Source organism: Clupea harengus, chromosome 1, assembly GCF_900700415.2.
Source record: "Clupea harengus chromosome 1, Ch_v2.0.2, whole genome shotgun sequence".
In the NCBI taxonomy this organism is placed as follows: domain Eukaryota; kingdom Metazoa; phylum Chordata; class Actinopteri; order Clupeiformes; family Clupeidae; genus Clupea; species Clupea harengus.
In genome coordinates this window covers 14484005-14510693 of record NC_045152.1, presented here as the reverse complement: position 1 = coordinate 14510693, position 26689 = coordinate 14484005, and the positions used below count along the sequence as shown (strand labels likewise).

The 26689-nt window shown below is 43.8% G+C and overlaps 1 protein-coding gene across 3 annotated transcripts in view; it reads left to right on the top strand.

Moving 5' to 3' along the window:
* The window catches only part of unc13d (unc-13 homolog D (C. elegans)), a 39173-nt gene that overhangs the window by 10440 nt on the left and 2044 nt on the right, over positions 1-26689 (top strand). For all 3 annotated transcript variants that reach the window (XM_031568566.2, XM_031568558.2, XM_031568555.1), the window contains 19 exons: positions 560-652; positions 1055-1155; positions 1322-1439; positions 4000-4121; positions 4387-4477; positions 5023-5079; positions 5821-5918; positions 6281-6332; positions 7213-7343; positions 12731-12851; positions 14129-14281; positions 14994-15089; positions 15871-16077; positions 16364-16438; positions 16869-16948; positions 17783-17888; positions 24122-24193; positions 24757-24840; positions 25122-25242. In XM_031568566.2, coding sequence (XP_031424426.1) covers positions 560-652; positions 1055-1155; positions 1322-1439; positions 4000-4121; positions 4387-4477; positions 5023-5079; positions 5821-5918; positions 6281-6332; positions 7213-7343; positions 12731-12851; positions 14129-14281; positions 14994-15089; positions 15871-16077; positions 16364-16438; positions 16869-16948; positions 17783-17888; positions 24122-24193; positions 24757-24840; positions 25122-25242 — 1978 coding nt within the window. The remainder of the gene's footprint in view (positions 1-559; positions 653-1054; positions 1156-1321; positions 1440-3999; positions 4122-4386; positions 4478-5022; positions 5080-5820; positions 5919-6280; positions 6333-7212; positions 7344-12730; positions 12852-14128; positions 14282-14993; positions 15090-15870; positions 16078-16363; positions 16439-16868; positions 16949-17782; positions 17889-24121; positions 24194-24756; positions 24841-25121; positions 25243-26689) is intronic.

The window sequence follows — 26689 nt, the reverse complement described above, 5'->3', positions numbered from 1 at the left end:
TTAACCCACTCTTGCTCAAGACTTCCTGTTCAAAGGGAGCGTGTCTGTGTGTGTGTGTGTGTGTGTGTGTGTGTGTGTGTGTGTGTGTTTGTGTGTGTGTGTGTGTGTGTGTGTCTGTGTGTGTGTGTGTGTGTGTGTGTGTGTTCAAAGGGAGCGTGTCTGTCGGTATGCTCTTTATGGGGGTTTAGGTCTTTGGGCTTTTAGATACAACATCTATTGTAATTGGCTTAATATAAATACATAAAATGTAAATTAATTTAATAACATGTCATAGTTATAAGTAACTATTTTTGTTCCTAAATGAAAACATTTTCTTGTCCAATGACACAAATGTGATTATCACATACTCTCTTACTGAGAAGCATTATTTATCATAACAGAATAGTGGTCTTCGATTTTACTGCCACCCACACACACACACACACACACACAGACACACACACACACACATACACACACACATGCACACCTATACAGACACACACACTCACACACTCACACACACACATGCTTACCTGAGGTTCAACCAATTACAGCTCAGTGTTGTGTTGATTGACAGAGGGACGAGACATTGAGTGCGGGCAGGAGTGCTTATGTGAACTACTGCGGAATCCTGCAGCAGTTTGTCCAGGCCCACATCTCCAAGCAACAGGTTGCACTCTCTTTCTTTCTCTCTCTCTCTTTCTCTCTCTCTCTCTCTCTCTCTTTATCTCTCTAAGGCTACTTCCTTCCTGTGGAATGCACAGTCAAAGACACAAACACAGTTTAAGGACAGTTTTAGTGGAACTGTAAATGTAGTATATACTTATGTATGTTGTTATTGTCATAGCCATATTTGAAAATGCTTCGATGGGTTATGAAGGACAGGGGTAGACCTTGACAGCGATGAAATGACACATGGTTTGAACACTCATCCTCTCTCTCTCTCTGTCTCTCTCTCTTTTTCCCTTTCACTCATCCTCTCTCTCTCTCCGTCTCTCTCTCTTTTTCCCTTTCCTTAACTCTTGTGTTGTTGTTGTTGTTTCCCTCCTTCCTCTTCCTCTTCCTCCATTAGGGGAGTGGTCCCTGGAAGGGAGACTTGTGTGAGGAAGGCACGGCTCTTCTGGAGTTCTACGCCACCCAGAATGACCTTTCACCTTTCCTGCAAGACCTGGCGTGAGTCTCATAGTCAAACATTCTCCGCCATTCACTACCTGATACTAAACACAACAGTGTGCTTACGTTCATGTTATTCATGTCTGTATCCTGTGTGTGTGTGTGTGTGTGTGTGTGTGTGTGTGTGTGTGTGTGTGTGTGTGTGTGTGTGTGTGTGTGTGTGCAGGAAGTGGGTGGCCTACAGTAAACTATACCAGAGTTTGGAGGTGGACTCAACAGTATTGTTTCAGCAGTTAACCAGTATTGAATACCACTGGGACCAGCAGGAGCTTACCTACCAGCAGGTAAACATTCAGAGGAAACACAAAACATGTTTGTGACCAGCAGGTAAACATTCAGAGGAAACACAAAACATGTCTGTGACCAGATGAATGACATGTAATCATTCAGAGGAAACACAGAACATGTCTGTGACCAGCAGGTAAACATTCAGAGGAAACACAGAACACGTCTGTGACCAGCAGGTAAACATGCAGAGGAAACACAGAACATGTATGTGACCAGATGAAGGACATGGAAGCCTGGGATGCATAGCGCAGGTGTAGTGGCCACATGTCTACTCAGATGGCAGTCGAAACAGATAGCTACACAATGGACCATAGAATGCCAATAGAATGCCAACAGTCGAAACAGATAGCTACACAATGGACCATAGAATGCCAATAGAATGCCAATAGTCGAAACAGATAGCTACACAATGGACCATAGAATGCCAATACAATGCCAATAGTCGAAACAGATAGCTACACAATGGACCATAGAATGCCAATAGAATGCCAATAGTCGAAACAGATAGTTACACAATGGACCATAGAATGGCAATAGAATGCCAATAGTCGAAACAGATAGCTACACAATGGACCATAGAATGCCAATAGAATGCCATGTCTTCTCCAAACACCTGAATTGACCTCTATGAGTGACCAGTCTCAATCAGAATGAAATGTGAACATTTGAAAGCAACACGAGCAGCCCTGTCGTTTGAAATTAATCCTATGAAATGTGAAGTCTGCTACTGGTGCTGCTGCTGGTGCTGCTGCTGGTGCTGCTGCTGGTTCTGCTGCTTCAGCCTGATCAAATATAGACATTGTGTCTGACCAGGGGCGGACTGGGGGAGCAGTGGCCCGGGAGTTACTGTCAGACCGGCCCACTTAATACACGGCGCGCTGCCCACTCAATGCATCGCACGTTTTGACCAGTCAGTCGCCTATTTGGAAAAATACCCATACAATTAACATTATTTTGGATGATTACAAAGAAATGACATCATATATGTTTTTTTAAATAACATTTGGATTCACCAATTTGACTGGATGGACACATGGAATAAAATGATACTGACTATTGTAACACTCCAAGGTAGGTATAGTTTGCTAGATGAATATGCTTAACTCTGGGCTAGTATCAGAAGGTTATATGTATAACTACAGAGCCTTAAGGAATGAATGTCAGCAGAGAAAGACCACACAATAAAGAAACTGGAATCAGAGGGTATAATTAGTATGAACCAGTGGCGGCTCCTGAAAAAAATTATCAAGGGGGGCATATTTTTGATAATGATTAAGGCGACCCATTCAGTAGTTACATTAAGCAAGACAATTGTATCAATTTGTTGTTAGCTGATTAACTCATACAGCAATACCTTTTTATCCACTAGATGGCAGCACACAACAGAAATGTTTCCCCTCTACCTACATAGCTAGAGTAGCTAGTTACAGGTGAAAAGCTATGAAAGAAAGTTCCATCCAGGAGCCTTCATAAGCAATGATGTGGCTCCACCTTAAAATACCCCCCCCCCCCCCTTGTAGAAACCTGTTGAATGGATACATTTGGTCTAGCAAGTCCTAAATGTTTTGTTGTCAATTTATCTTCATTAGTACGCCGACTTTCAAAGCCGACAACAATCGAGTTGTTGCACTGAATGTTAAAAATGGATTTAACATGAGAGTCAATGAGAGAGATCTGGGGCGATTTCCAGTTTGCCCAAAAAGGGGCGGGGTCATTTGAAGCACCACGTTTGCCTGACTGTTGCCTGAGTGACTGTTGGCTGATTCGACAATGACATTCAGAGGCAGATCAGACGGTCTAGTGGTAGAATCTGACAGAAAATAAAACTCCCGTAGGCAGTGCGTCGCCCCAATCGCCCTTATGGACAAGCCGCCCATGAACTATATTGTAGAAATGAACATACGATGGGGTGTGAACATCAGTGGTATCAGGTGTCTTGCATGCTGGGTGTGTGATTGTGTGTGTCTGTGTAGGGGTGTTGAAGGTGTCTGCGAGCAAGTGATGCAAGTGTTGAGTAGGCTAGAGTTATTGACATTTAATAACGCCTAAAACAAAGTTAGACTGACGGAAGACATGAGTAAAGAAGATATTTCAGAAAATTTTCGAAAAATAAGCACCATGAGTGTGAATACAGATCGCGAGGAGTAGGATAAAATTCAGTCAGTAATTTTTTGTAGCCACAATCATTAGTCAATTATACGTGTTCTGTCACATTCGAAATGTAACCGGTGCCGGCGACGTCAGAGGGTAGGGCTGGCTTGTGATCGGAGAGGGCCAGTATTTTGGACCATCCCAACCCCGTCGGCCCACCGGGGATTCCCTCGGTATCCCCGATGGCCAGTCCGCCCCTGTGTCTGACCCAGGACCAGCTGGCTCCAGTATGGTTCTGGCCTGGATTTTTACTGCGCTACATCAGGGCCAGGTCCAGAACAGAACCAGCCCGCTCCATCAGAGCCAGGTCCAGAACAGAACCAGCTCGCTCCATCAGAGCCAGATCCAGAACAGAACCAGCTCGATCCTGGTCTCTAAGGTGTCCTCCTGTGTGTTGTGTCACAGAAACAAGAGCTGGGAGACTCCCTGCACGAGTTCCTGCAGTATGGCTTAAGCCTGCTGGCCAAGTACAGAGACATCTTCCACCCCAAACCAAACAGCACCAAACCCCTGCATACACTGCTCAGGTGAGTGTGAGTATGTGTGTGTGTGTGTGTGTCTGTGTGTGTGTGTGTGTGTGTGTGTGTCTGTGTGTGTGTGTGTGTGTGTAAGTGTGTGTATGCATGTTGTTTGTGTGTGTGGGTGTGTGTGTGTGAGAGAGAGAGAGAGTGAGTAAGAGAGAGAGAGAGAAAAACATTGAGATTTTAATGTAGTGTTCAGATAGCATTTGAAATGTTGCAGTGCTATGTTCATTAACAAACTGTCCTGTTCTGCTCTGTTTCCGCTTGTCAGAGTGATGGTGCAGATCTGTAAAACCAGGGCTTTTCAGAAGCTCAATCCAGCCCAGTTTGAGTTGCAGGTGGAGGTCACATACGCTGTCAAAGTAAGTTAGATGATCATCAAAAAACACTCCTTTCCTCCAGAGGTTGGTGCTATATTCAAATGCCTGGCCCGGGACACAGTACCATGGAAAGGGAAGCCACACGTAGATTGCAATAATCAAATTAAATGTATTAAAGATAATAAACTTAATAACTGAGGTTTGGTAAAGTCAGTATAAATGTTGCATTTAGAAAATCATAATAATATATGAGAATAGTGCCATGTAATATATCAGCAATGATAATAGTGCCATGTTATGTCTAATGTCTAATGTCTAATAGTACGTCCCATCGTCATGTTGATCGATTGACCACAAGGAATTGTGGGGCAGCATTATCTTCCCTTTCATAAAGGATGGTTTATTGTACCCTGATGTGGAGTGTGTGTGTGTGTGTGTGTGTGTGTGTGTGTGTGTGTGTGTGTGTGTGTGTGTGTGTGTGTGTGTGTGTGTGTGTGTGTGCGCGCATGTGTGTGTGTGCACGTGTGCGCGTGTGCGTGTGCGTGTGCGTGTGCGTGTGCGTGTGCGTGCGCGTGCATCTCTTGCAGACAGGTACGCAGGAGTGGTTTAACATCAAACAGGGCCTCCATCAGCCCATGACCAAAGTAAGTGTGCTCACTGGGTTTAGTTACATTCTAATAGGTTCTTCTTAAATGAACTGAATTGAATGTAACAGACCAGGGCTTCATTCTAATAGGTTCTTCTTAAATTAACTGAATTGAATGTAACAGACCAGAGCATATTTTCCAAACGTGTCATTGGGCAGCCATTGTGATCACTATAAGAGGAAGACTGTTCAAAATCATAACCTCTCTATCATTTAACGATGGTAGTTATTTAAGGGCGCTTTTTGAATAAGTCCATAATGGACAATAATCCATTACTTCTTTTTCTGCCGAACTGGGACAAACTTTACAATTGACGACAATGTTCTCTGCATCTTTACAAATGAGACTAACTGAAGCTTATAACAATACCTTCAACTTTTGAAAGTATACCTGCATCATCCTCCATCATTGTTTAGCTTTTTGGCTAGCACCGCCCTGACCCGCCGTGCGGGCATGTCATCATAAGATAGCCTTCATTGGACAAAAAAACAAATGCCGTTCTGGTATTGCAGTGTTGAATTGGATTAGTAAGTGTAATGTTATTACTGTTTTGGAGATGGTAAGGCTTTACACTACTCTTTACTGGGGAAAGTAATAATATATTATATATATTATACAGTTTCTATAATGAATTACAATAACACTTTACTGAATAACGCATTACTGCCCAACACTGACGGTGGCATTAGTGTCTATGGTGGAATCATACAGTATATTTGTCCTCTGCTGTCCCCCTAGGACCTGTCTGAGATTGTGAACGCTCTGTCTAAACTAATCTCTGAAGTCAAGGAGGACATCCGCATCAACAAGGATGTGTGGAATAAGGTCTTTGTCAGGTAAACCAAACAGCTTTACAGACTTTACTAAGCAACCAGGATATGTGGAAGAGAATTATTGTCAGGTCAACCAAACAATACGTTTTACTATTAGAGCTTTACAGTTGCTACCATCATTTCAGCCACTCAGTGTGTCATGTAATACTGCTTATAAACTACATTTAAGCCTAATTTCAGTCAAAATATGGCAACCATGTTATGTTGTAGGGAGAGACAGAGGAGGACATCTGAAGTTCTGTCATGTCTGTGAGCGATCGCTGGTCTCATTTGGTCTCCATGGCGATCACTGGTCTCATTTGCTCTCCATGACTGTGAGAGATCACTGGTCTCATTTGCTCTCCATTTCTGTTGTTTTGTCTCAGTGCTGTACAGGTGGATGTGTTTACTGTGGTCTACCAGAGGTTGGACAGCTTGGTGAGTAGCCTAGTTCTTAACCCTGACTGATCTTCATGCCATATGAACCAGATAAAAGCTCTTAACTGACTGATCTTCATGGCGTATGAACCAGGTAAAAGAGGCATAGATGTTTGTGAGACATTTCACTTCATGTGTCCATTGCCTTGATGTGGTGGCAGAGAGTGTGTGAGCCCCTGCTGTCTTGGTCCTGACCCAAATTTTCAAAAATGTCTAACTTCACAAACTCTCTGGCACCACTGTGCATCAGTGGGAGAGGTACTAGAGTTGCCTGTTGAACTGAACACGAGATCTGAGATTAAGCAACATATACCATGTCAACAGCCTGCTCCTTCCTCTTTCTCTTCAAAACAAAAAGATCCCCAAAAGTCTGTCATATGATTGGCTGAAGCAGTGCTGGTGTGCATCCATTCTGTTGTATGTTATCTTGATCTTTTAAACTCATGAAATTATTCTCAAGCATCATATGAAGCTCAGGACAGAGTGGCTAGTACCAGCCACTGGTTAAAGCATGATACATTACAATTCTGATACAGTATAATTCTGATACATTACAATTCTGATACATTATAATTCTGATACAGTATAATTCTGATACATTATAATTCTGATACATTACAATTCTGATACAGTATAATTCTGATACATTACAATTCTGATACATTACAATTCTGATACAGTATAATTCTGATACATTACAAATCTGATTCATTATATCAGAACTTAATTACTCTGTCTATCTCTTCTTTCTATCTCTGTACCGTTCTACCCCTCATCCCTCTTCCTCCTTTTCCTTCTTTCTTTCCTCCCCTCTTTACCTGCTCTCCTTTTCTCCCTCTCTCATACTGTCCCCCCCCCCCCCACACACACACACACACAGTTGTCGGAGGAGATGAGGGAGACACTGGCTCAGGTGGAGCAACAGATGGATCAGTCTCTGGCCAACGCCCTCTTCCCCGTCTACCTGAGCCTGCAGGATATCCATAAGGACAAAGCCTTCCTGCAGAAGAGGTGCTCACACACACACACACACACACACATACACAAACACACACACACACACACACACACATACATACACAAACACACACACACACACATGGCCGTATTAAGACTTCATGGTGCCCCTGGGCAACAGTGACTCTCTGGTGCCCACCTACCCCCACCCCGCAGAACACAAACCATACCTATCCACCGGGGTGTATTGGTCCTTGAGTAGAAATACTTTCTTACTGTACTCAAGTATTATTTCTGAGTATCTGTACTTTACTTGATTGTTTTTTTATACATACTTTTTGCTTAATACTGCTCCACTACATTTTCCATACATTGATGTAACCTATGTAAGGAATAATGCACTGGGAGCAAGTCAGTTATAAGAAAATAACCGTTCGACAGGGGGATGCTACCGTTTACCCCCCTGAAGTGCGGTTATTTTCCATAACTCACTTGCTCCCAGTGCATTATCCCGCTTATATCACAACAAACTTGCCAAAGTAATTTAATGTGAACTTATGTTATTAGAAATCATAACTTAATACAGTGCAGAACTATTGTTTTATCTTTTGTTGACCTTAATGAAATATCATTACTAATCTCAACAGGTATATTATTCGTCTAAATCATAAGAGAGTTTATACTTTTACTTTTGGTATCTAAGTAGGATATACAGACTTAAATCTGCTATAATCTACACAGAAAATGAGAACATGAGCACATGTACAAAACAAATCAAGCTTTATTTATTTAATCGAACTCGCCCAAAAACAAGTCAGAAGCCTGCCAAGTAGCCTACGTCTTTCAACCAGTCTTAACAATGCATAGTATAGTTATCAATCTTCATTGCAATTATTGCACACCAAACAATGAAATCTGACATTACAAAAAGCAATCCAACGTTAGGTGGATTCAGTTATCATTAAACCAACTCACAGCACCGCAAAAAAGCTTTGCAGTTCACAAAGCTTTCCAAAACTTAAATAGCTAACAAGAAGTGATGACGGCTTTCAAAAACATCGGCAAGGTTATGCATTTAGTGACACACACGTACACTGTTCAAACCTTTGCAAGCGCAGTGAGTCTACTAACGAACTATCATTTCAGAACCATTGGAAGCACACACACACTTTGCCTTCTGAAAAACACAGATTTAAACTGTTCAAACCTTTGCAAGCGCCTTTGCAGTGGCCGCATTTCTACACTCTTTCAACTGTCGTTTTGCATTACCGCTAAATTGCTGCTCGTTCTGTTGGTGCCTCTTTCGCTGAGTTTGTGCATTGTGTTTGGAACGTCAACTTGTGCTAACGTGGGGTCAGAATGAAACAAATATATATTTTTTGTAATAAAAAATACATCGGTTGCTTGGTGCCCCTGGAGTCTTGGTGCCCCTGGGCAGTTGCCCAGTTGCCCATATGGTTAATCCGGCCATGCACACACACACACACACACACACACACACACACACATACACATGCACAAACACACACACACATACACACACACACACTTACACAAACACACACACACATACACACAGACACATACACAAACACACACACACACACACACACACACACACGCACAAACACACACACACACACACATACACACACACACACACAAACACACACACACACACACACACACACACACACACATACACAAACACACACACACACACACACACACACACACATACTGGGTAAGAGAGAGACAAACACACAGAAAAATACAGTCACACAGATAGACACATTGGGCCTCATTCTCGAACGCAGTTAAGAAGAATTTAAGAGGAATTTAAGAGGAATTTAAGAGGAATTGGATTTAGGACAACATTCGGCATTCATGAAAGTTTTCTCATCTGGGATTTGCTCTGAACTTCAGAAGACTTTCCGAAATAGCAGTCGTAACTCGGCCAGAGTTTTCTCAAATGCGATTCCTTAAAAAACCACAAGATGGCCCCGTGGGCCATCTTGTGGTTTTTTGAGGAATCGCGTTTAAGAAAACTCTCCGTGTTAATGAATTTGTGAGAAATCGTTGGTGATTGCGTTCACATCAACTCTACAGATCCTCGGATTAAAGTATCATTAACAATTACGTTTCACATGTAGGCCTATAGTCATGATTCTACGAGGCACCGTGATGTCATAAAATAAATAAAAGGACTACACCGGAATGCTGCGCTCGTCTAGTGAGCGTCGTTTGGCACTGCCGTCTGTGCAAGTACGGCAATCCAGAATTTTCAAGTAGTTCCACGTTGGTGGAACGAACTGCCTAGCACTACCAGAGCAGGCGCGTCCCTCTCTACCTTTAAGAAGCTTTTGAAGACCCAACTCTTCAGAGAGCACCTCCCTTCCTAACTGGCACTTCGACTAGTGCTTAACTTGCACTTATAGCAGTTACATTCCTGCACTTCGTTTTTATTTCCTATTTCGTTTTTCTATTTCTTATGTAAAGTAGTATTTATTGTTACACTAGGTCTCTATTGCTCGTAGCTTGACTGTTCTATCCCTTGTACGTCGCTTTGGACAAAAGTGTCTGCTAAATGACTAAATGTAATGTACACTAAACCGCTTTGACATGACTCGTTTACGAGTTGCTTTCGTGTAGATTCGGTCGATTCCGACTGCACACGTCACTACGGTTGCGTGCCCTTATAAGGAGCTGGCAGGGCGTGTATGTATGCAAATTCAGGAGCACGAGAACGCGCTTTCAATTTAAGAAAACTCTTCCGGGGGAGCACAGCCCAGAAAACTTCTGCTGCGTAGGACCGCATTTTCAAGCGTGCATGAATTTGGCGGATGTCTTTTGCTTACGTTGTTTTTCCGAAGCCCGTAAGAAACATTTCAGAAGAAACTTCAGAAAATGTTCGAGAATGAGGGCCATTGATCTTTGTTAAAGTGCCACACATCCTTGGAGTACCTCCCTGGTGAAGACATTGGCCCTCATTCTCGAACATTTTCTGAAGTTTCTTCTGAAATGTTTCTTACGGGCTTCGGAAAAACAACGTAAGCAAAAGACATCCGCCAAATTCATGCACGCTTGAAAATGCGGTCCTACGCAGCAGAAGTTTTCTGGGCTGTGCTCCCCCGGAAGAGTTTTCTTAAATTGAAAGCGCGTTCTCGTGCTCCTGAATTTGCATACATACACGCCCTGCCAGCTCCTTATAAGGGCACGCAACCGTAGTGACGTGTGCAGTCGGAATCGACCGAATCTACACGGAAGCAACTCGTAAACGAATCATGTCAAAGCGGAAAGCGATCACCGTCGAGTAAACGCAGATCTAACTTCAACTATATATGTCTATGACTTGAACGGTGCAGAGATGGACTGTTGCAGGATGTAGATGTGTCCATTCTATTCCACTATAGCAGTATCAACGTGATTGAGTTTAGTGCTTATTTATTTATTCACTTACATTTGCAGTGTTCGTGTACATTACATTTAGTCATTTAGCAGACACTTTTGTCCAAAGCGACGTACAAGGGATAGAACAGTCAAGCTACGAGCAATAGAGACCTAGTGTAACAATAAATACTACTTTACATAAGAAATAGAAAAACGAAATAGGAAATAAAAACGAAGTGCAGGAATGTAACTGCTATAAGTGCAAGTTAAGCACTAGTCGAAGTGCCAGTTAGGAAGGGAGGTGCTCTCTGAAGAGTTGGGTCTTCAAAAGCTTCTTAAAGGTAGAGAGGGACGCGCCTGCTCTGGTAGTGCTAGGCAGTTCGTTCCACCAACGTGGAAATTCTGGATTGCCGTACTTGCACAGACGGCAGTGCCAAACGACGCTCACTAGACGAGCGCAGCATTCCGGTGTAGTCCTTTTATTTATTTTATGACATCACGGTGCCTCGTAGAATCATGACTATAGGCCTACATGTGAAACGTAATTGTTAATGATACTTTAATCCGAGGATCTGTAGAGTTGATGTGAACGCAATCACCAACGATTTCTCACAAATTCATTAACACGGAGAGTTTTCTTAAATGCGATTCCTCAAAAAACCACAAGATGGCCCACGGGGCCATCTTGTGGTTTTTTAAGGAATCGTATTTGAGAAAACTCTGGCCGAGTTACGACTGCTATTTCGAGTTCGGAAAGTCTTCTGAAGTTCAGAGCAAATCCCAGATGAGAAAACTTTCATGAATGCCAAATGTTGTCCTAAATCCAATTCAGAAGAAATTCCTCTTAAATTCTTCTTAACTGCGTTCGAGAATGAGGCCCATTGATCTTTGTCACACCTCCTAAAGTGGACCATTTACCACAGTGGAATATTTCTCAATATGACCTCATAAAAACAGACCCTGGTGTCCAGCACATGGTGCACATGACTGAAGGAGTCCATGTTCTCCATAAATAAGTTCTCGTGGTGATGACGTCATGACTGAATGAATCCATGTTCTCCATAAATAACTACTCGTGGTGATGACGTCATGACTGAATGAGTCCATGTTCTCCATAAATAACTACTCGTGGTGATGACGTCATGACTGAATGAGTCCATGTTCTCCATAAATAACTACTCGTGGTGATGACGTCATGACTGTATTGCAGCATGTCAGTGTGGAGTAAGCTACTCATGTATTTAAAGTCTAAATCAGCACACGCAGTCCCATACGCAGCCATACCCTCTTAGCTCTCTTAGATGTTTAGCGGTCGTCTAACACTTCTTCAGGGGTCCACGCAGAACCCTCATTGGGACCCTTGAGAAACGTTATTTTTAAGAGAGCACTGTGGAAGTGTTTGGTTTGCATAAATAAATAAAATAAGTGTTGTGTGTTGCTCCAGTGCTTCATTCATATGTATTTTAAATGTTAAGCCTGAAAGAGGGATATTGATACTCCATATGATGAGCCTTTCAAGTTCTGGTCAGGTTAGAAGAGCACTAGCAGTAGGGCAGATGGTACTGTAGGAAGTGATATGCCACCAAATGGCCAAAACCAGTTTGTATAGATATACATTAACTGGGTGACTTGCACAGTTTGTCCCGTGCAGGCCACGGTATTCCTCTTCTGTCTGTTGGAAAACCAAGGCCTGTCTGTATGTCTCTTTTTGCATGAACATATACATTTTGTATATCATTTGTATAAGGACTCATATGACATCAGAGATCTTTTAGTGAGAAAGCAAACTGCCAGATGCTTCCTGATATAAATGCAGATGTTCTGCTCAAGGTTTCTTCCCGATTAACAGGGAGTTTTCCCTTGCCCCTGCTTCCATTGTGCTTGCTGTAATGGGACTTAGGCCCTGAGCTCTGTGAAGTGCCTAGAGACAATTTGATTGTTTTGGCGCTTTATAAATCAAATTTAATTGAATTGAATTGAACTGAATAATATGAATATGCAGCTAGCTGTGACTGACTGGATTGATGACGTAACCGTGTGACTGTTTACAGGAGCAACCTTCTGCAGCTCACCAACTTCCATGAGTGTTTCCGTGAAGCGCTTCCCTACTGGCTAGGCAAGGCCTTCAGCACAACCATGGACAGAGTGGAGAAAGCAGTGCAGGTGGACGAGGTAGCAAACAACAACAACAACAACAACATCAACAACTACAACAACATCAACAACAATATGCCTACCTCCTCCTCACTCTCTCCTGCCAAGCACTTCCTCCCTCTCTCTCTCTGATTTCTGTCTCTCTTCCTCTCTCTTGTCCCCTTGGGTTGAAGTGATTAGTCTGTATATTGGGTTTTCTGTGCAAAGACTGTGTCTGGTTTATTGTCCAGTCTCTCCTACTGCCCCTCGCCCCTTCTCTCTCTCTCTCTCTCTCTCTCCTCCTCTCCTCTCTTCTCCTCTCTCCACTCCTTCTTCCTCCCTCCTCTCTTCTCTTTACTCCCTCACTCCCCTTCCTCCCTCCCTCCTCTTCCTCTCTCCTCTCTCTACTCCCTCTTCCTCCCTCCCTCTCTTCCTCTCTCTCACATTGTATCTCTCCACCTCTCTCCCTCCCTTTCTCTCATATTGTATCTCTCCCTCTCTCTCTCTCTCCCTCTCTCTCATATTGTATCTCTCCACCTCTCTCCCTCTCTCATAGTGTCTCTCTCTCTCTCTCTCTCTCTCCCTCTCTCTCATATTGTATCTCTCCACCTCTCTCCCTCTCTCTCTCTCCCTCTCTCTCATAGTGTCTCTCTCTCTCCCTCTCTCTCATATTGTCTCTCTCTCTCTCCCCCCCTCTCTCTCTCATAGTATCTCTCCCTCTCTCTCCCTCTCTCTCATATTGTATCTCTCCCTCTCTCTCTCTCCCTCTCTCTCATATTGTATCTCTCCACCTCTCTCCCTCTCTCTCATATTGTCTCTCTCCACCTCTCTCCCTCCCTTTCTCCCATATTGTATCTCTCCCTCTCTCTCATAGTGTCTCCCCCTCTCTCTCTCTCCCTCTCTCTCATAGTGTCTCTCTCTCTCTCCCCCCCTCTAGCTCTCTCCCTCTCTCTCATATTGTCTCTCTCTCTCTCTCCCCCCTAGCTCTCTCCCTCTCTCTCATATTGTCTCTCTCTCTCTCTCCCCCCTCTAGCTCTCTCCCTCTCTCTCATATTGTCTCTCTCTCTCTCCCCCTCTCTCTCATAGTATCTCTCCCTCTCTCTCTCTCTCCCTCTCTCTCATATTGTATCTCTCCACCTCTCTCACTCCCTTTCTCTCATATTGTATCTCTCCCTCTCTCTCATATTGTATCTCTCCACCTCTCTCCCTCCCTTTCTCTATTTTATCTCTCCCTCTCTCTCCCTCTCTCTCATAGTGTCTCCCCCTCTCTCTCTCTCCCTCTCTCTCATAGTGTCTCTCTCTCTCCCCCCCTCTAGCTCAAGCCCCTGCAGGGCGGTTCCGTTCCCATTAAGCACAGCACCTCTGCAGTGGACCTGGCCGCCTGCCTGCAGCCCATAGCTCAGCTCTGGAAGCAGCTGGACTGGCCCGACCCGGAGGAGGGCTTCATGCTCATGGTCAAACTAACTGAGGTGGGCCGCACCCCAGACAAAAACAGCCCAAAGACTCAAAAACACAGCTCAGTTCCATTCCGTTCCGTTCCGTTCCGTTCCGTTCCATTCCATTCAATTCAATTCAATTATATCTAATTCTATTCATTCAGTTCTATTGATTTTAATTCTAATCAATTGTATTCTATTCATTTCCATTCTATTTGAATGTATGCTATTCAATTCTGTTCTGCCTATTTCTATTCAACTCTATGTATTTCTATTACATTCTATCATATTCTATTCATTTCAATTCTATTCGAATTTATGCTATTCAGCTCTATTCTGTCTATTTCTATTCAACTCTATCTATGTCGATCTATTTCTATTCAGTTCATTCTGATTATTATATTCTATTCATTTCAATACTATTCTTTTCAAATATATTCAATTTAATATTTAGTTTAAATACATGTTTTCAATGTGCTGTACATCTTTTACAGGGCTTATGTTAAACAGAACTGCACATCATGATGAAGAAAAGAGAGAAATATTTAAGTGTGGCTGTTTGTAGTTTCATGTGTGTTCCTGTGTGTTCCTGTGTGTGTGTGTGTGTGTGTGTGTGTGTGTGTGTGTGTGTGTGTGTGTGTGTGTGTGTGTGTGTGTGTGTGTGTGTGTGTGTGTGTGTGTGTGTGTGTGTGTGTGTGTGTGTGCGTGCATTGGTATGCATCTGTATGTACGTATGTGTTTGTAGGACATGTGTAAGATTTCAACCACATACTGTCAGATGTTAAAACAGAGGGTAAGGAAGCTATCAGATACCTCAGACCAGAGCTGTGCAATCAACATGGTGAGTGAGGACATGCCCTGATTTCCAGAATGTTCTAGAATTTTCTGTGATTTTCTGTACGCTTCTGCTTTGATTAGTGGATAAGCTTTCCATGATAACATGGTTAAGTATGAAAAATAACTCATCTCTGTCCTGTAGTTGTGTGAGGTGGTGATTAATCTCTCCTTCTTGTAGTTGTGTGTGGTGGTGATTAATCTCTTTTTCCTGTACTTGTGTGTGATAGATAATTTCTATTTGCCCTGTAGTTGTGTATAGTGGTGATTCATCTCTTTGTCCTTTAGTTGTGTGTGGTGGTGATTAATCTCTTTGTCCTGTAGTTGTGTGTGGTGGTGATTAATCCCTCTGTCCTGTAGTTGTGTGTGGTAGTGATGAATCCCTTTGTCCTGTAGTTGTGTGTGGTAGTGATGAATCCCTTTGTCCTGTAGTTGTGTGTGGTAAATTGCTTCTATTTGTCCTGTAGTTGTGTGTGGTGTTGGCTGATCTATCTGTCCTGTAGTTGGGTGTGGTGGTAACAAATCTCTCTCTCCTGTAGTTGTGTGTGGTAAATAACTTATCTCTGTCCTGTAGTTGTTTGTGGAAAATGGCTTCTCTTTGTCCTGTACTTGTGTGTGATAGATCATTTCTTTTTGCCCTGTAGTTCTGTATAGTGGTGATTAATCTCTCTGTCCTGTAGTTGTGTGTGGTGGTGATTAATCTCTTTGTCCTGTAGTTGTGTGTGGTGGTGATTAATCTCTCTGTCCTGTAGTTGTGTATAGTCGTGATTAATCTATCTGTCCTGTAGTTGTGTGTGGTGGTGAACGACCTTGAGCACCTGCGCTCCGTGCTAACACACCTGCCAGCACAGCTCAACTGGGCGGGGCTTCGGGAACGCACGTGTCATGTGATCACTGACACCCAGTTCCAGAACACACTTCCGTCCCAGCTGCAACACACACAGGCGGCTCTGACCCGCGAGATCCGCTCAGCTGTGGCGACACTCGGCAAACAGGTGGGGGCGCTAGACTTGATGCTGCTCTGATTCTGGGCGAGAAAGTTGATTCCACTAAGCCAGACCTTGAACCCTGATAGCAAAACCATGATAACAAACACAAGTTGGTTACACAATGTGTAGATTTTAAATACATTTCTAATGTCTTCTGTCTACTTCCTGATTCCACACTTCCATCTACATCTCCAGATGTTAACATTGGTGTTTTTGCAGTGAATTCCAATTAGCAATAACCACACACCATCTGAATGAACGTGTTGTTTCCACCTCTTCTCTCTTTCCTCAGTTGAACACTGATATCGAGACCCATGTGCGAGGGATGGCCACACGTCAGAGACTCCCCTCCAAGTCCACTGAGGATGTGAGAGACCACACTTCCCTTACTTCCCTCTCGCCTCCCTTTCCTCATAACACCACATGCAGCAGCTCCTCTAGATAGGGGAACACTGTAGGCACACACACAAGAACCTCCACCCACCCACTCCCTCAAGAACCTCCACCCACCCACTCCCTCAAGAACCTCCACCCACCCACCCTCTCAAGAACATCCACCCACCCACTCCCTCAAGAACATCCACCCCCCCCCATTCATCAATTCATCTATCTGTTCATCCAATATAAATCCTTCAATCAGTCACTCAATCAATCATGCAATCTCTCTATCTATCCATCCATCCATGGATATCGGCCTGTCTATCTCTTTCATTCATTAATATCTTTCTCTCGTCCTAAATGGCTGCTGTTATTGAGTGTTCCTGTGTTCTGTGCTCTGTGCGTTCTCTGTTTATCAGGCTGTGGTCCCTCTGATGCGCTACCTGGAAAAAGAGATGAAGTACATGAATGAGAACCTGGTCCAGGAGAACTTCAACAGGTCAGTTACATACAGTTTGTGCGTTTATAACCTGGTCCAGGAGATTTCCAACGGGTTTGTTAGATATGCACATCCTGCCAGCTAGAAATAAACAGCAGGCAAGTTAGACATACACAACAGGCCAGTTACAAATACATAACATGCCAGTTACAAATACACAACAGGCCAGTTACAAATACACAACAGGCCAGTTACAAATACACAACAGACAAGTTACAAATACACAACAGGCAAGTTAGATTTACACAACCTGACAGTTAGTTATTGGCAAGAGGCCATTGAGATATACATAACAGGCCAATTATATATACACAACAGACCAGTTAGGCATACAGTACATAAGAACATATTTACTGGTACTGGTATTTGGTTCAGGGAAAATTCAACAAATAGATGAGCATACAAATGCCTATTTTGAACAGAGAACCACTGCTCCAGCTAGCTAATGAGAGCCAGCTGCTCCAGCTAGCTAATGTAGCTTTCCTGCTCCAGCTAGCTAATGTAGCGTAGCTGCTCCAGCTAGCTAATGTATAGGTGAACAGGGAGCCAGCTGCTCCAGCTAGCTAATGTAGCTTTCCTGCTCCAGCTAGCTAATGTAGCGTAGCTGCTCCAGCTAGCTAATGTAGCGTAGCTGCTCCAGCTAGCTAATGTAGCGTAGCTGCTACCGCTAGCTAATGTATAGGTGAACAGGGAGCCAGCTGCTCCAGCTAGCTAATGTATAGGTGTCATAAACTATGTCCAAACCTCCCCCTATATTTACAGTGTTCCATCTCCAATCCCTCTCTCCCACTCTGTCCTTCTCTCTCCATCTCTCTGTTTCTGTCTCTCTTTCAGTCTGCTAACACCATTGTGGAATAACTCTTTGAAGATACTTCATCAGGTGTCTACACAGGGGGGTGGCAACCTTGTGTACTTCCAGAGACTACACTACACACTTCAGGTACAGACTAAAGTATAACTGTATATTTGTATCTATTAAGCAAGAGTACTTTTTAATGTAGATTTGTAATCAGGTAGCAGAGTCTTCAGTCCAACATGAGTGTGAGCATTATGCATTAGATCATTTACATTACATTTAGTCATTTAGCAGACGCTTTTATCCAAAGCGACTTACAAGGATGTATACACATTTTCTACATTTACACTGATGGCACACCCCATCAGGAGCAATTAGGGGTTCAGTGTCTTGCTCAAGGACGCTTCGACAGGGAATCGAACTAGCAACCTTCTGATTACTAAACGACATCTCTACCTCCTGTACCACTGTCACCCCAGTGATCAGTGTGAGTGTGAGTGTGTGTGTGTGTGTGGGCATTATGCATTAGATCAGTGTGTGTGTGTGCATTATGCATTAGATCAGTGTGAGTGTGGGCATTATGCATTAGATCAGTGTGAGTGTGTGTGTGTGTGTGAGTGTGGGCATTATGCATTAGATCAGTGTGTGTGTGAGTGTGTGTGTGGGCATTATGCATTAGATCAGTGTGTGTGTGTGTGTGAGTGTGGGCATTATGCATTAGATCAGTGTGTGTGTGTGTGGGCATTATGCATTAGATCAGTGTGTGTGTGTGGGCATTATGCTTTAGATCAGTGTGAGGGTGAGTGTGAGTGTGTGTGTGTGTGTGTGTGTGTGTGGGCATTATGTGTTAGATCAGTGTGAGTGTGGGCATTATGCATTAGATCAGTGTGTGTGAGTGTGTGTGTGGGCATTATGCATTAGATCAGTGTGTGTGTGTGTGTGTGTGTGTGGGCATTAGATCAGTGTGTGTGTGTGTGTGGGCATTATGCATTAGATCAGTGTGAGTGTGTGTGTGTGAGTGTGGGCATTATGCATTAGATCAGTGTGAGTGTGAGTGTGGGCATTATGCATTAGATCAGTGTGAGTGTGTGAGTGTGGGCATTATGCATTAGATCAGTGTGTGTGTGAGTGTGTGTGTGGGCATTATGCATTAGATCAGTGTGAGTGTGTGTGTGTGAGTGTGGGCATTATGCATTAGATCAGTGTGAGTGTGTGTGTGGGCATTATGCATTAGATCAGTGTGTGTGTGAGTGTGTGTGTGGGCATTATGCATTAGATCAGTGTGTGTGTGTGTGTGTGTGTGTGGGCATTATGCATTAGATCAGTGTGTGTGTGTGGGCATTATGCTTTAGATCAGTGTGAGGGTGAGTGTGAGTGTGTGTGTGTGTGTGTGTGTGTGGGGGCATTATGTGTTAGATCAGTGTGAGTGTGGGCATTATGCATTAGATCAGTGTGTGTGAGTGTGTGTGTGGGCATTATGCATTAGATCAGTGTGTGTGTGTGTGTGTGTGGGCATTAGATCAGTGTGTGTGTGTGTGTGGGCATTATGCATTAGATCAGTCTGAGTGTGTGTGTGTGAGTGTGGGCATTATGCATTAGATCAGTGTGAGTGTGTGTGTGTGTGTGTGGGCATTATGCATTAGATCAGTGTGAGTGTGTGTGTGAGTGTGGGCATTATGCTTTAGATCAGTGTGTGTGTGTGTGTGAGTGTGGGCATTATGCATTAGATCAGTGTGTGTGTGTGTGTGTGTGTGTGTGTGTGTGTGGGCATTATGCATTAGATCAGTGTGTGTGTGTGGGCATTATGCTTTAGATCAGTGTGAGGGTGAGTGTGAGTGTGTGTGTGTGTGTGTGTGTGGGCATTATGTGTTAGATCAGTGTGAGTGTGGGCATTATGCATTAGATCAGTGTGTGTGAGTGTGTGTGTGGGCATTATGCATTAGATCAGTGTGTGTGTGTGTGTGTGTGGGCATTAGATCAGTGTGTGTGTGTGTGTGTGTGTGGGCATTATGCATTAGATCAGTGTGAGTGTGTGTGTGTGAGTGTGGGCATTATGCATTAGATCAGTGTGAGTGTGTGTGTGTGTGTGTGGGCATTATGCATTAGATCAGTGTGAGTGTGTGTGTGAGTGTGGGCATTATGCTTTAGATCAGTGTGAGTGTGTGTGTGGGCATTATGCTTTAGATCAGTGTGAGGGTGAGTGTGAGTGTGTGTGTGTGTGTGTGGGCATTATGCATTAGATCAGTGTGAGTGTGTGTGTGTGTGTGGGCATTATGCATTAGATCAGTGTGAGTGTGTGTGGGGGCATTATGCTTTAGATCAGTGTGAGGGTGAGTGTGAGTGTGAGTGTGTGTGTGTGTGTGTGTGTGGACATTATGTGTTAGATCATTGTGAGTGTGGGCATTATGCATTAGATCAGTGTGTGTGAGTGTGTGTGTGGGCATTATGCATTAGATCAGTGTGTGTGTGAGTGTGGGCATTATGCATTAGATCAGTGTGAGTGTGTGAGTGTGGGCATTATGCATTAGATCAGTGTGAGTGTGAGTGTGTGTGGGCATTAGATCAGTGTGTGTGTGGGGGGGGCATTATGCATTAGATCAGTGTGAGTGTGTGTGTGTGAGTGTGGGCATTATGCATTAGATCAGTGTGTGTGTGTGTGTGTGTGAGTGTGGGCATTATGCATTAGATCAGTGTGAGTGTGTGTGTGGGCATTATGCATTAGATCAGTGTGAGTGTGTGAGTGTGGGCATTATGCATTAGATCAGTGTGAGTGTGTGAGTGTGTGTGTGGGCATTATGCATTAGATCAGTGTGTGTGTGTGTGTGTGTGGGCATTATGAATTAGATCAGTGTGTGTGTGTGTGTGTGGGCATTATGCATTAGATCAGTGTGTGTGTGTGTGTGTGTGTGTGTGTGTGTGTGGGCATTATGCATTAGATCAGTGTGTGTGTGTGGGCATTATGCTTTAGATCAGTGTGAGGGTGAGTGTGAGTGTGTGTGTGTGTGTGTGTGTGTGTGGACATTATGTGTTAGATCAGTGTGAGTGTGGGCATTATGCATTAGATCAGTGTGTGTGAGTGTGTGTGTGGGCATTATGCATTAGATCAGTGTGTGTGTGTGTGTGTGTGGGCATTAGATCAGTGTGTGTGTGTGTGTGAGCATTATGCATTAGATCAGTGTGAGTGTGTGTGTGTGAGTGTGGGCATTATGCATTAGATCAATGTGAGTGTGTGTGTGTGTGTGTGTGTGTGGGCATTATGCATTAGATCAGTGTGAGTGTGTGTGTGAGTGTGGGCATTATGCTTTAGATCAGTGTGAGTGTGTGTGTGGGCATTATGCTTTAGATCAGTGTGAGGGTGAGTGTGAGTGTGTGTGTGTGTGTGTGGGCATTATGCATTAGATCAGTGTGAGTGTGTGTGTGTGTGTGGGCATTATGCATTAGATCAGTGTGAGTGTGTGTGTGGGCATTATGCTTTAGATCAGTGTGAGGGTGAGTGTGAGTGTGAGTGTGTGTGTGTGTGTGTGTGTGGACATTATGTGTTAGATCATTGTGAGTGTGGGCATTATGCATTAGATCAGTGTGTGTGAGTGTGTGTGTGGGCATTATGCATTAGATCAGTGTGTGTGTGAGTGTGGGCATTATGCATTAGATCAGTGTGAGTGTGTGAGTGTGGGCATTATGCATTAGATCAGTGTGAGTGTGAGTGTGTGTGGGCATTAGATCAGTGTGTGTGTGGGGGGGGCATTATGCATTAGATCAGTGTGAGTGTGTGTGTGTGAGTGTGGGCATTATGCATTAGATCAGTGTGTGTGTGTGTGAGTGTGGGCATTATGCATTAGATCAGTGTGAGTGTGTGTGTGGGCATTATGCATTAGATCAGTGTGAGTGTGTGAGTGTGTGTGTGGGCATTATGCATAAGATCAGTGTGTGTGTGAGTGTGTGTGTGGGCATTATGCATTAGATCAGTGTGTGTGTGAGTGTGTGTGTGGGCATTATGCATTAGATCAGTGTGTGTGTGTGTGTGTGTGAGTGTGTGTGTGGGCATTATGCATTAGATCAGTGTGTGTGTGAGTGTGTGTGTGGGCATTATGCATTATGCGTTAGATCAGTGCGAGTGTGAGTGTGTGTGTAGGCATTATGCATTAGATCAGTGTGTGTGTGTGTGTGTGAGTGTGTGTGTGTGAGTGTGTGTGTGTGTGTGTGAGTGTGTGTGTGGGCATTATGCATTAGATCAGTGTGAGCGTGTGTGTGTGTGTGTGAGTGTGTGTGTGGGCATTATGCATTAGATCAGTGTGAGTGTGTGTGTGGGCATTATGCATTAGATCAGTGTGTGTGTGTGCATTATACTTTAGATCAGTGTGTGTGTGTGGGCATTATGCATTAGATCAGTGTGTGTGTGGGTGTGTGGGCATTATGCTTTAGATCAGTGTGTGTGTGTGTGTGGGCATTATGCATTAGATCAGTGTGAGTGTGTTCCCCAGTAATTGAACCCATGACCTGTGTGTTGTTATAGTATAGTCAGCCATTTCTGCAGAGGGGAAGCTGATGCATAAATATAACAATATGATGTGAGTGGACACAGTGGCTCACTGAAATGGGCACACAGGTCATAGTGTTGTGATCCACTGTCACTTACTCCATCTGCTCGTTTCACATCCTTCTGAAACCCTGTAAACTGTACAGTAGTTTAATGTGAATGAAGTGAAAAGGGAACAGTTAGTTTCTATTACTCACAGTCCTCATCATTAGGAGAGACAGAAACACACAGTCTACACAGTCCTCATCAGTGGGAGAGACAGAAACACACAGTCCTCATCATCAGGAGAGACAGAAACACACAGTCCTCATCATCAGGAGAGACAGAAACACACAGTCTACACAGTCCTCATCAGTGGGAGAGACAGAAACACACAGTCCTCATCAGTGGGAGAGACAGAAACACACAGTCTACACAGTCCTCATCATTAGGAGACAGAAATGTCCCTTGACTTTTGTATTAACCCTCCTGTTATGTTTGGGGTCAATTTGACCCTTTTCAATGTTTAACGTCTCTAAATAAATGATTGGCATAGTTTTTTTTGCTTCATATTTAATGACTTTTCCTAATCTAATGGGGAGAACTGGGTAAACACAAAATTAACATGATGATATGTTTTCAATGTCCTGTACACATGCTTTACGCATAGGTGTTGTTTGGGGTCAATTTGACCCCAGGCTGTTTTAATTGTATAAAATATATAAGAAATATAAACTTTTTTTTATCACATTGTTACTATTCTTGATTACAGAAATAGTTTTCTATTCCATATGTTATAGATAACAACAATATGTACTTAGAAATAATATGAAGCCATAAAACACCAGAAGGATATCTCTTTCCAATTTTAAGTCAATCAGTGAGATTTGATGGTGATCTGCATATTTCTCCATAGTAGCGTAACATGTATTCTGGATGTATAAGGGGGGTGGGTGGGGGTATTGTTTTATTTTTAAGGGCTATTTAGGTAGTCAACAAACAAACCTAAAGTACCTGACACATAAACATGAGTAAAAAAAAAATATTATAATCATTTTTTGGAGGTTTAAATTGCTGGGGTCAAATTGACCCCAAGCATAATAGATGTGGGTAAAATTTGAACATAATAGGAGGGTTAAGAACATTTAAGTAATCAACACTGATAGTTTGTGAGAGGATGAGGTTTCATCTGTGTTGTCTATGGTAAGTGGTGTATCTTTATCTGTGTTGTCTATGGTATGTGTTAGTTTTGTGAGAAAGCAAAGTCCCGGTCCAGTGCTCTAAATGAGCAAAGGTCAAAAGTCAGGCTGAAAGGGGGTGAAAAGGGGAAATGGTATTTAATTAATTAGGGGTTAGGAACAGTGCATTAGAATATTTAGTTAACTTGCTAACATGCATTAGCATGAAGCCATTCATCGTCAGCAACACGTCATAATTAATGTTAGACACTGTAAAAAACAATAGCTCAGTGATGTTAACTAATGTAGCTGAATAACGTTAATCAGCTGGCTGTCAGTGTAAAAATGTTGATGGTTTTGTGTTGTGTTGTGTGTCGTGTGTCGTGTGTTGTGTGTTGTGTTGTGGTGTGGTGTGGTGTGGTGTTGTGTGTGTGTTGTGTGGTGTTGTGTTGTGTGTCGTGTGTTGTGTGTTGTGTTGTGTGTTGTGGTGTTGTGTGGTGTTGTGTTGTGTTGTGTTGTGGGGTGTGGTGTTGTGTGGCGTGTTGTGTGTTGTGTTGTTGTGGTGTTGTGTGGTGTTTGTGTTGTGTTGTGTTGTGGGGTGTGGTGTTTGTGTTTGTGTTGTGTTGTGTTCTGTTGTCTTGTGGTGTTGTGTTGTTGTGTGGTGTGTGTGTTGTGTGTGACAGTGTTTGGAGCAGTGCTTCCATGCAGAAGGAAATGGGCTCCCGCTGGAAACACTGCAGACGGATGAGTACAAGGTGAGGAGACCTGTCCCGACGCAGGAGTGGACACACACACACACACACACACACACACACACACACACACACACACACTGCAGACGGATGAGTACAAGGTGAGGAGACCTGTCCCGACGCTGGAGTAGACACACACACACACACACACACACACACACACACACACACACACTGCAGACGGATGAGTACAAGGTGAGGAGACCTGTCCCGACGCAGGAGTAGACACACACACACACACACACACACACACACACACACACAAACACACATACACACTGCAGACGGATGAGTACAAGGTGAGGAGACCTGTCCCGACGCAGGAGTAGACACAGACACACACACACACACACACACACACACACACACACACTGCAGACGGATGAGTACAAGGTGAGGAGACCTGTCCCGACGCAGGAGTAGATTGAGGGACATATTCATTCATTCATTGATTAATCAATTCAGTGAATGATTGACTGACTTCTTAGCCAATTTATGAATTGTACAAGTCTTGGTTGTCAAGCGTTGCAAAATATTGAAAGAGTGATTTCCTGTTTGACTCTTAGGTTCTGAAAGCTTACCTAACACAAAATGCGCTTGACAGCAGGCAAATAATTGGGAAGTTCCTGGAGAAAAAAGTATGGGATCAGGTAAGCGTAACATTATCTGTGTGCATCTCCATTTAGACAGATAGCATGACAGACGTCATTGATTTCCTGCCTGTAGATACACCCTCCTCTTCTCTCCTCCTCTTGCCATCACTGTTGTCTAGGTGATGATGCATTAAATACTGTGAGCAGATGTCTGCCTCCTCTTCTCTCCCTCTCTTCTTCCTCTTCTTCTTCCTCCTCTTCTTCCTCCTCTTGCCATCACTGTTGTCTAGGTGATGATGCATTAAATAACGTGTGAAGATGTGTGCCTTCCCTAACAGAAAGTGGTGAGCGGTGAGAAGTATGGAGCGGTGACCGTCATCACCTCCTACCAGCGCTCCGACCAGAGGCTCCACGTGGAGGTGCTCAACGCCAGCAACCTCATCCCTCTGGACTCCAATGGTGAGATGTGGAAGACTCACCCCGGATCTGCGCCAGAACAGGGCCAGAACAGAACCGGAACATTATCAGAGCAGAACCGGAACATTATCAGAACAGAACCAGAACATGGCCAGAACAGAGTCCGCTGCTCTGAGTGGGTAGGATGAGGAGACACAGGCTGAGAGGAGAAGAAGAAAGGGAGAGATGGATAGAGACCAAAACAATAGGGAGGGTAGTTGTGACAGTGCCAGAGTAGTGTGTGTGATACTGCCAGTGCCAGAGTAGTGTGTGAGTAGTGTGTGTGATACTGCCAGTGCCATAGTAGTGTGTGAGTAGTGTGTGTGATACTGCCAGTGCCAGAGTAGTGTGTGAGTAGTGTGTGTGATAGTGTATCAGTGCCAGAGTAGTGTGTGAGTAGTGTGTGTGATACTGCCAGTGCCAGAGTAGTGTGTGAGTAGTGTGTGTGATACTGCCAGTGCCATAGTAGTGTGTGAGTAGTGTGTGTGATACTGACAGTGCCAGAGTAGTGTGTGTTATACTGACAGTGCCAGATTAGTGTGTGACTAGTGTGTGTGATACTGCCAGTGCCAGAGTAGTGTGTGAGTAGTGTGTGTGATACTGCCAGTGCCATAGTAGTGTGTGAGTAGTGTGTGTGATACTGACAGTGCCAGAGTAGTGTGTGTTATACTGACAGTGCCAGATTAGTGTGTGACTAGTGTGTGTGATACTGACAGTGCCAGAGTAGTGTGTGAGTAGTGTGTGTGATACTGTATCAGTGCCAGATTAGTGTGTGACTAGTGTGTGTTATACTGTAGCAGTGCCAGAGTAGTGTGTGAGTAGTGTGTGTGATACTGTATCAGTGCCAGAGTAGTGTGTGAGTAGTGTGTGTGATACTGTAGCAGTGCCAGAGTAGTGTGTGAGCAGTGTGTGAGTAGTGTGTGTGATACTGCCAGTGCCAGAGTAGTGTGTGAGTAGTGTGTGTGATACTGCCAGTGCCATAGTAGTGTGTGAGTAGTGTGTGTGATACTGCCAGTGCCATAGTAGTGTGTGAGTAGTGTGTGTGATACTGACAGTGCCAGAGTAGTGTGTGTTATACTGACAGTGCCAGATTAGTGTGTGACTAGTGTGTGTGATACTGACAGTGCCAGAGTAGTGTGCGAGTAGTGTGTGTGATACTGTATCAGTGCCAGAGTAGTGTGTGAGTAGTGTGTGTGATACTGTATCAGTGCCAGAGTAGTGTGTGAGTAGTGTGTGTGATACTACCAGTGCCAGAGTAGTGTGTGAGTAGTGTGTGTGATACTGACAGTGCCAGAGTAGTGTGTGTTCTACTGTATCACTGTGGCTTTTTTCAAGAGACAGAAGGAAAGGTTGATGATGTCTGTACAGCAGTTTCTATCTGTCATTGGACTGTTTGGAGGGAATCTGGATAATGTGTAGGTGGACTGGATGAAACCCCACAGTACCATGC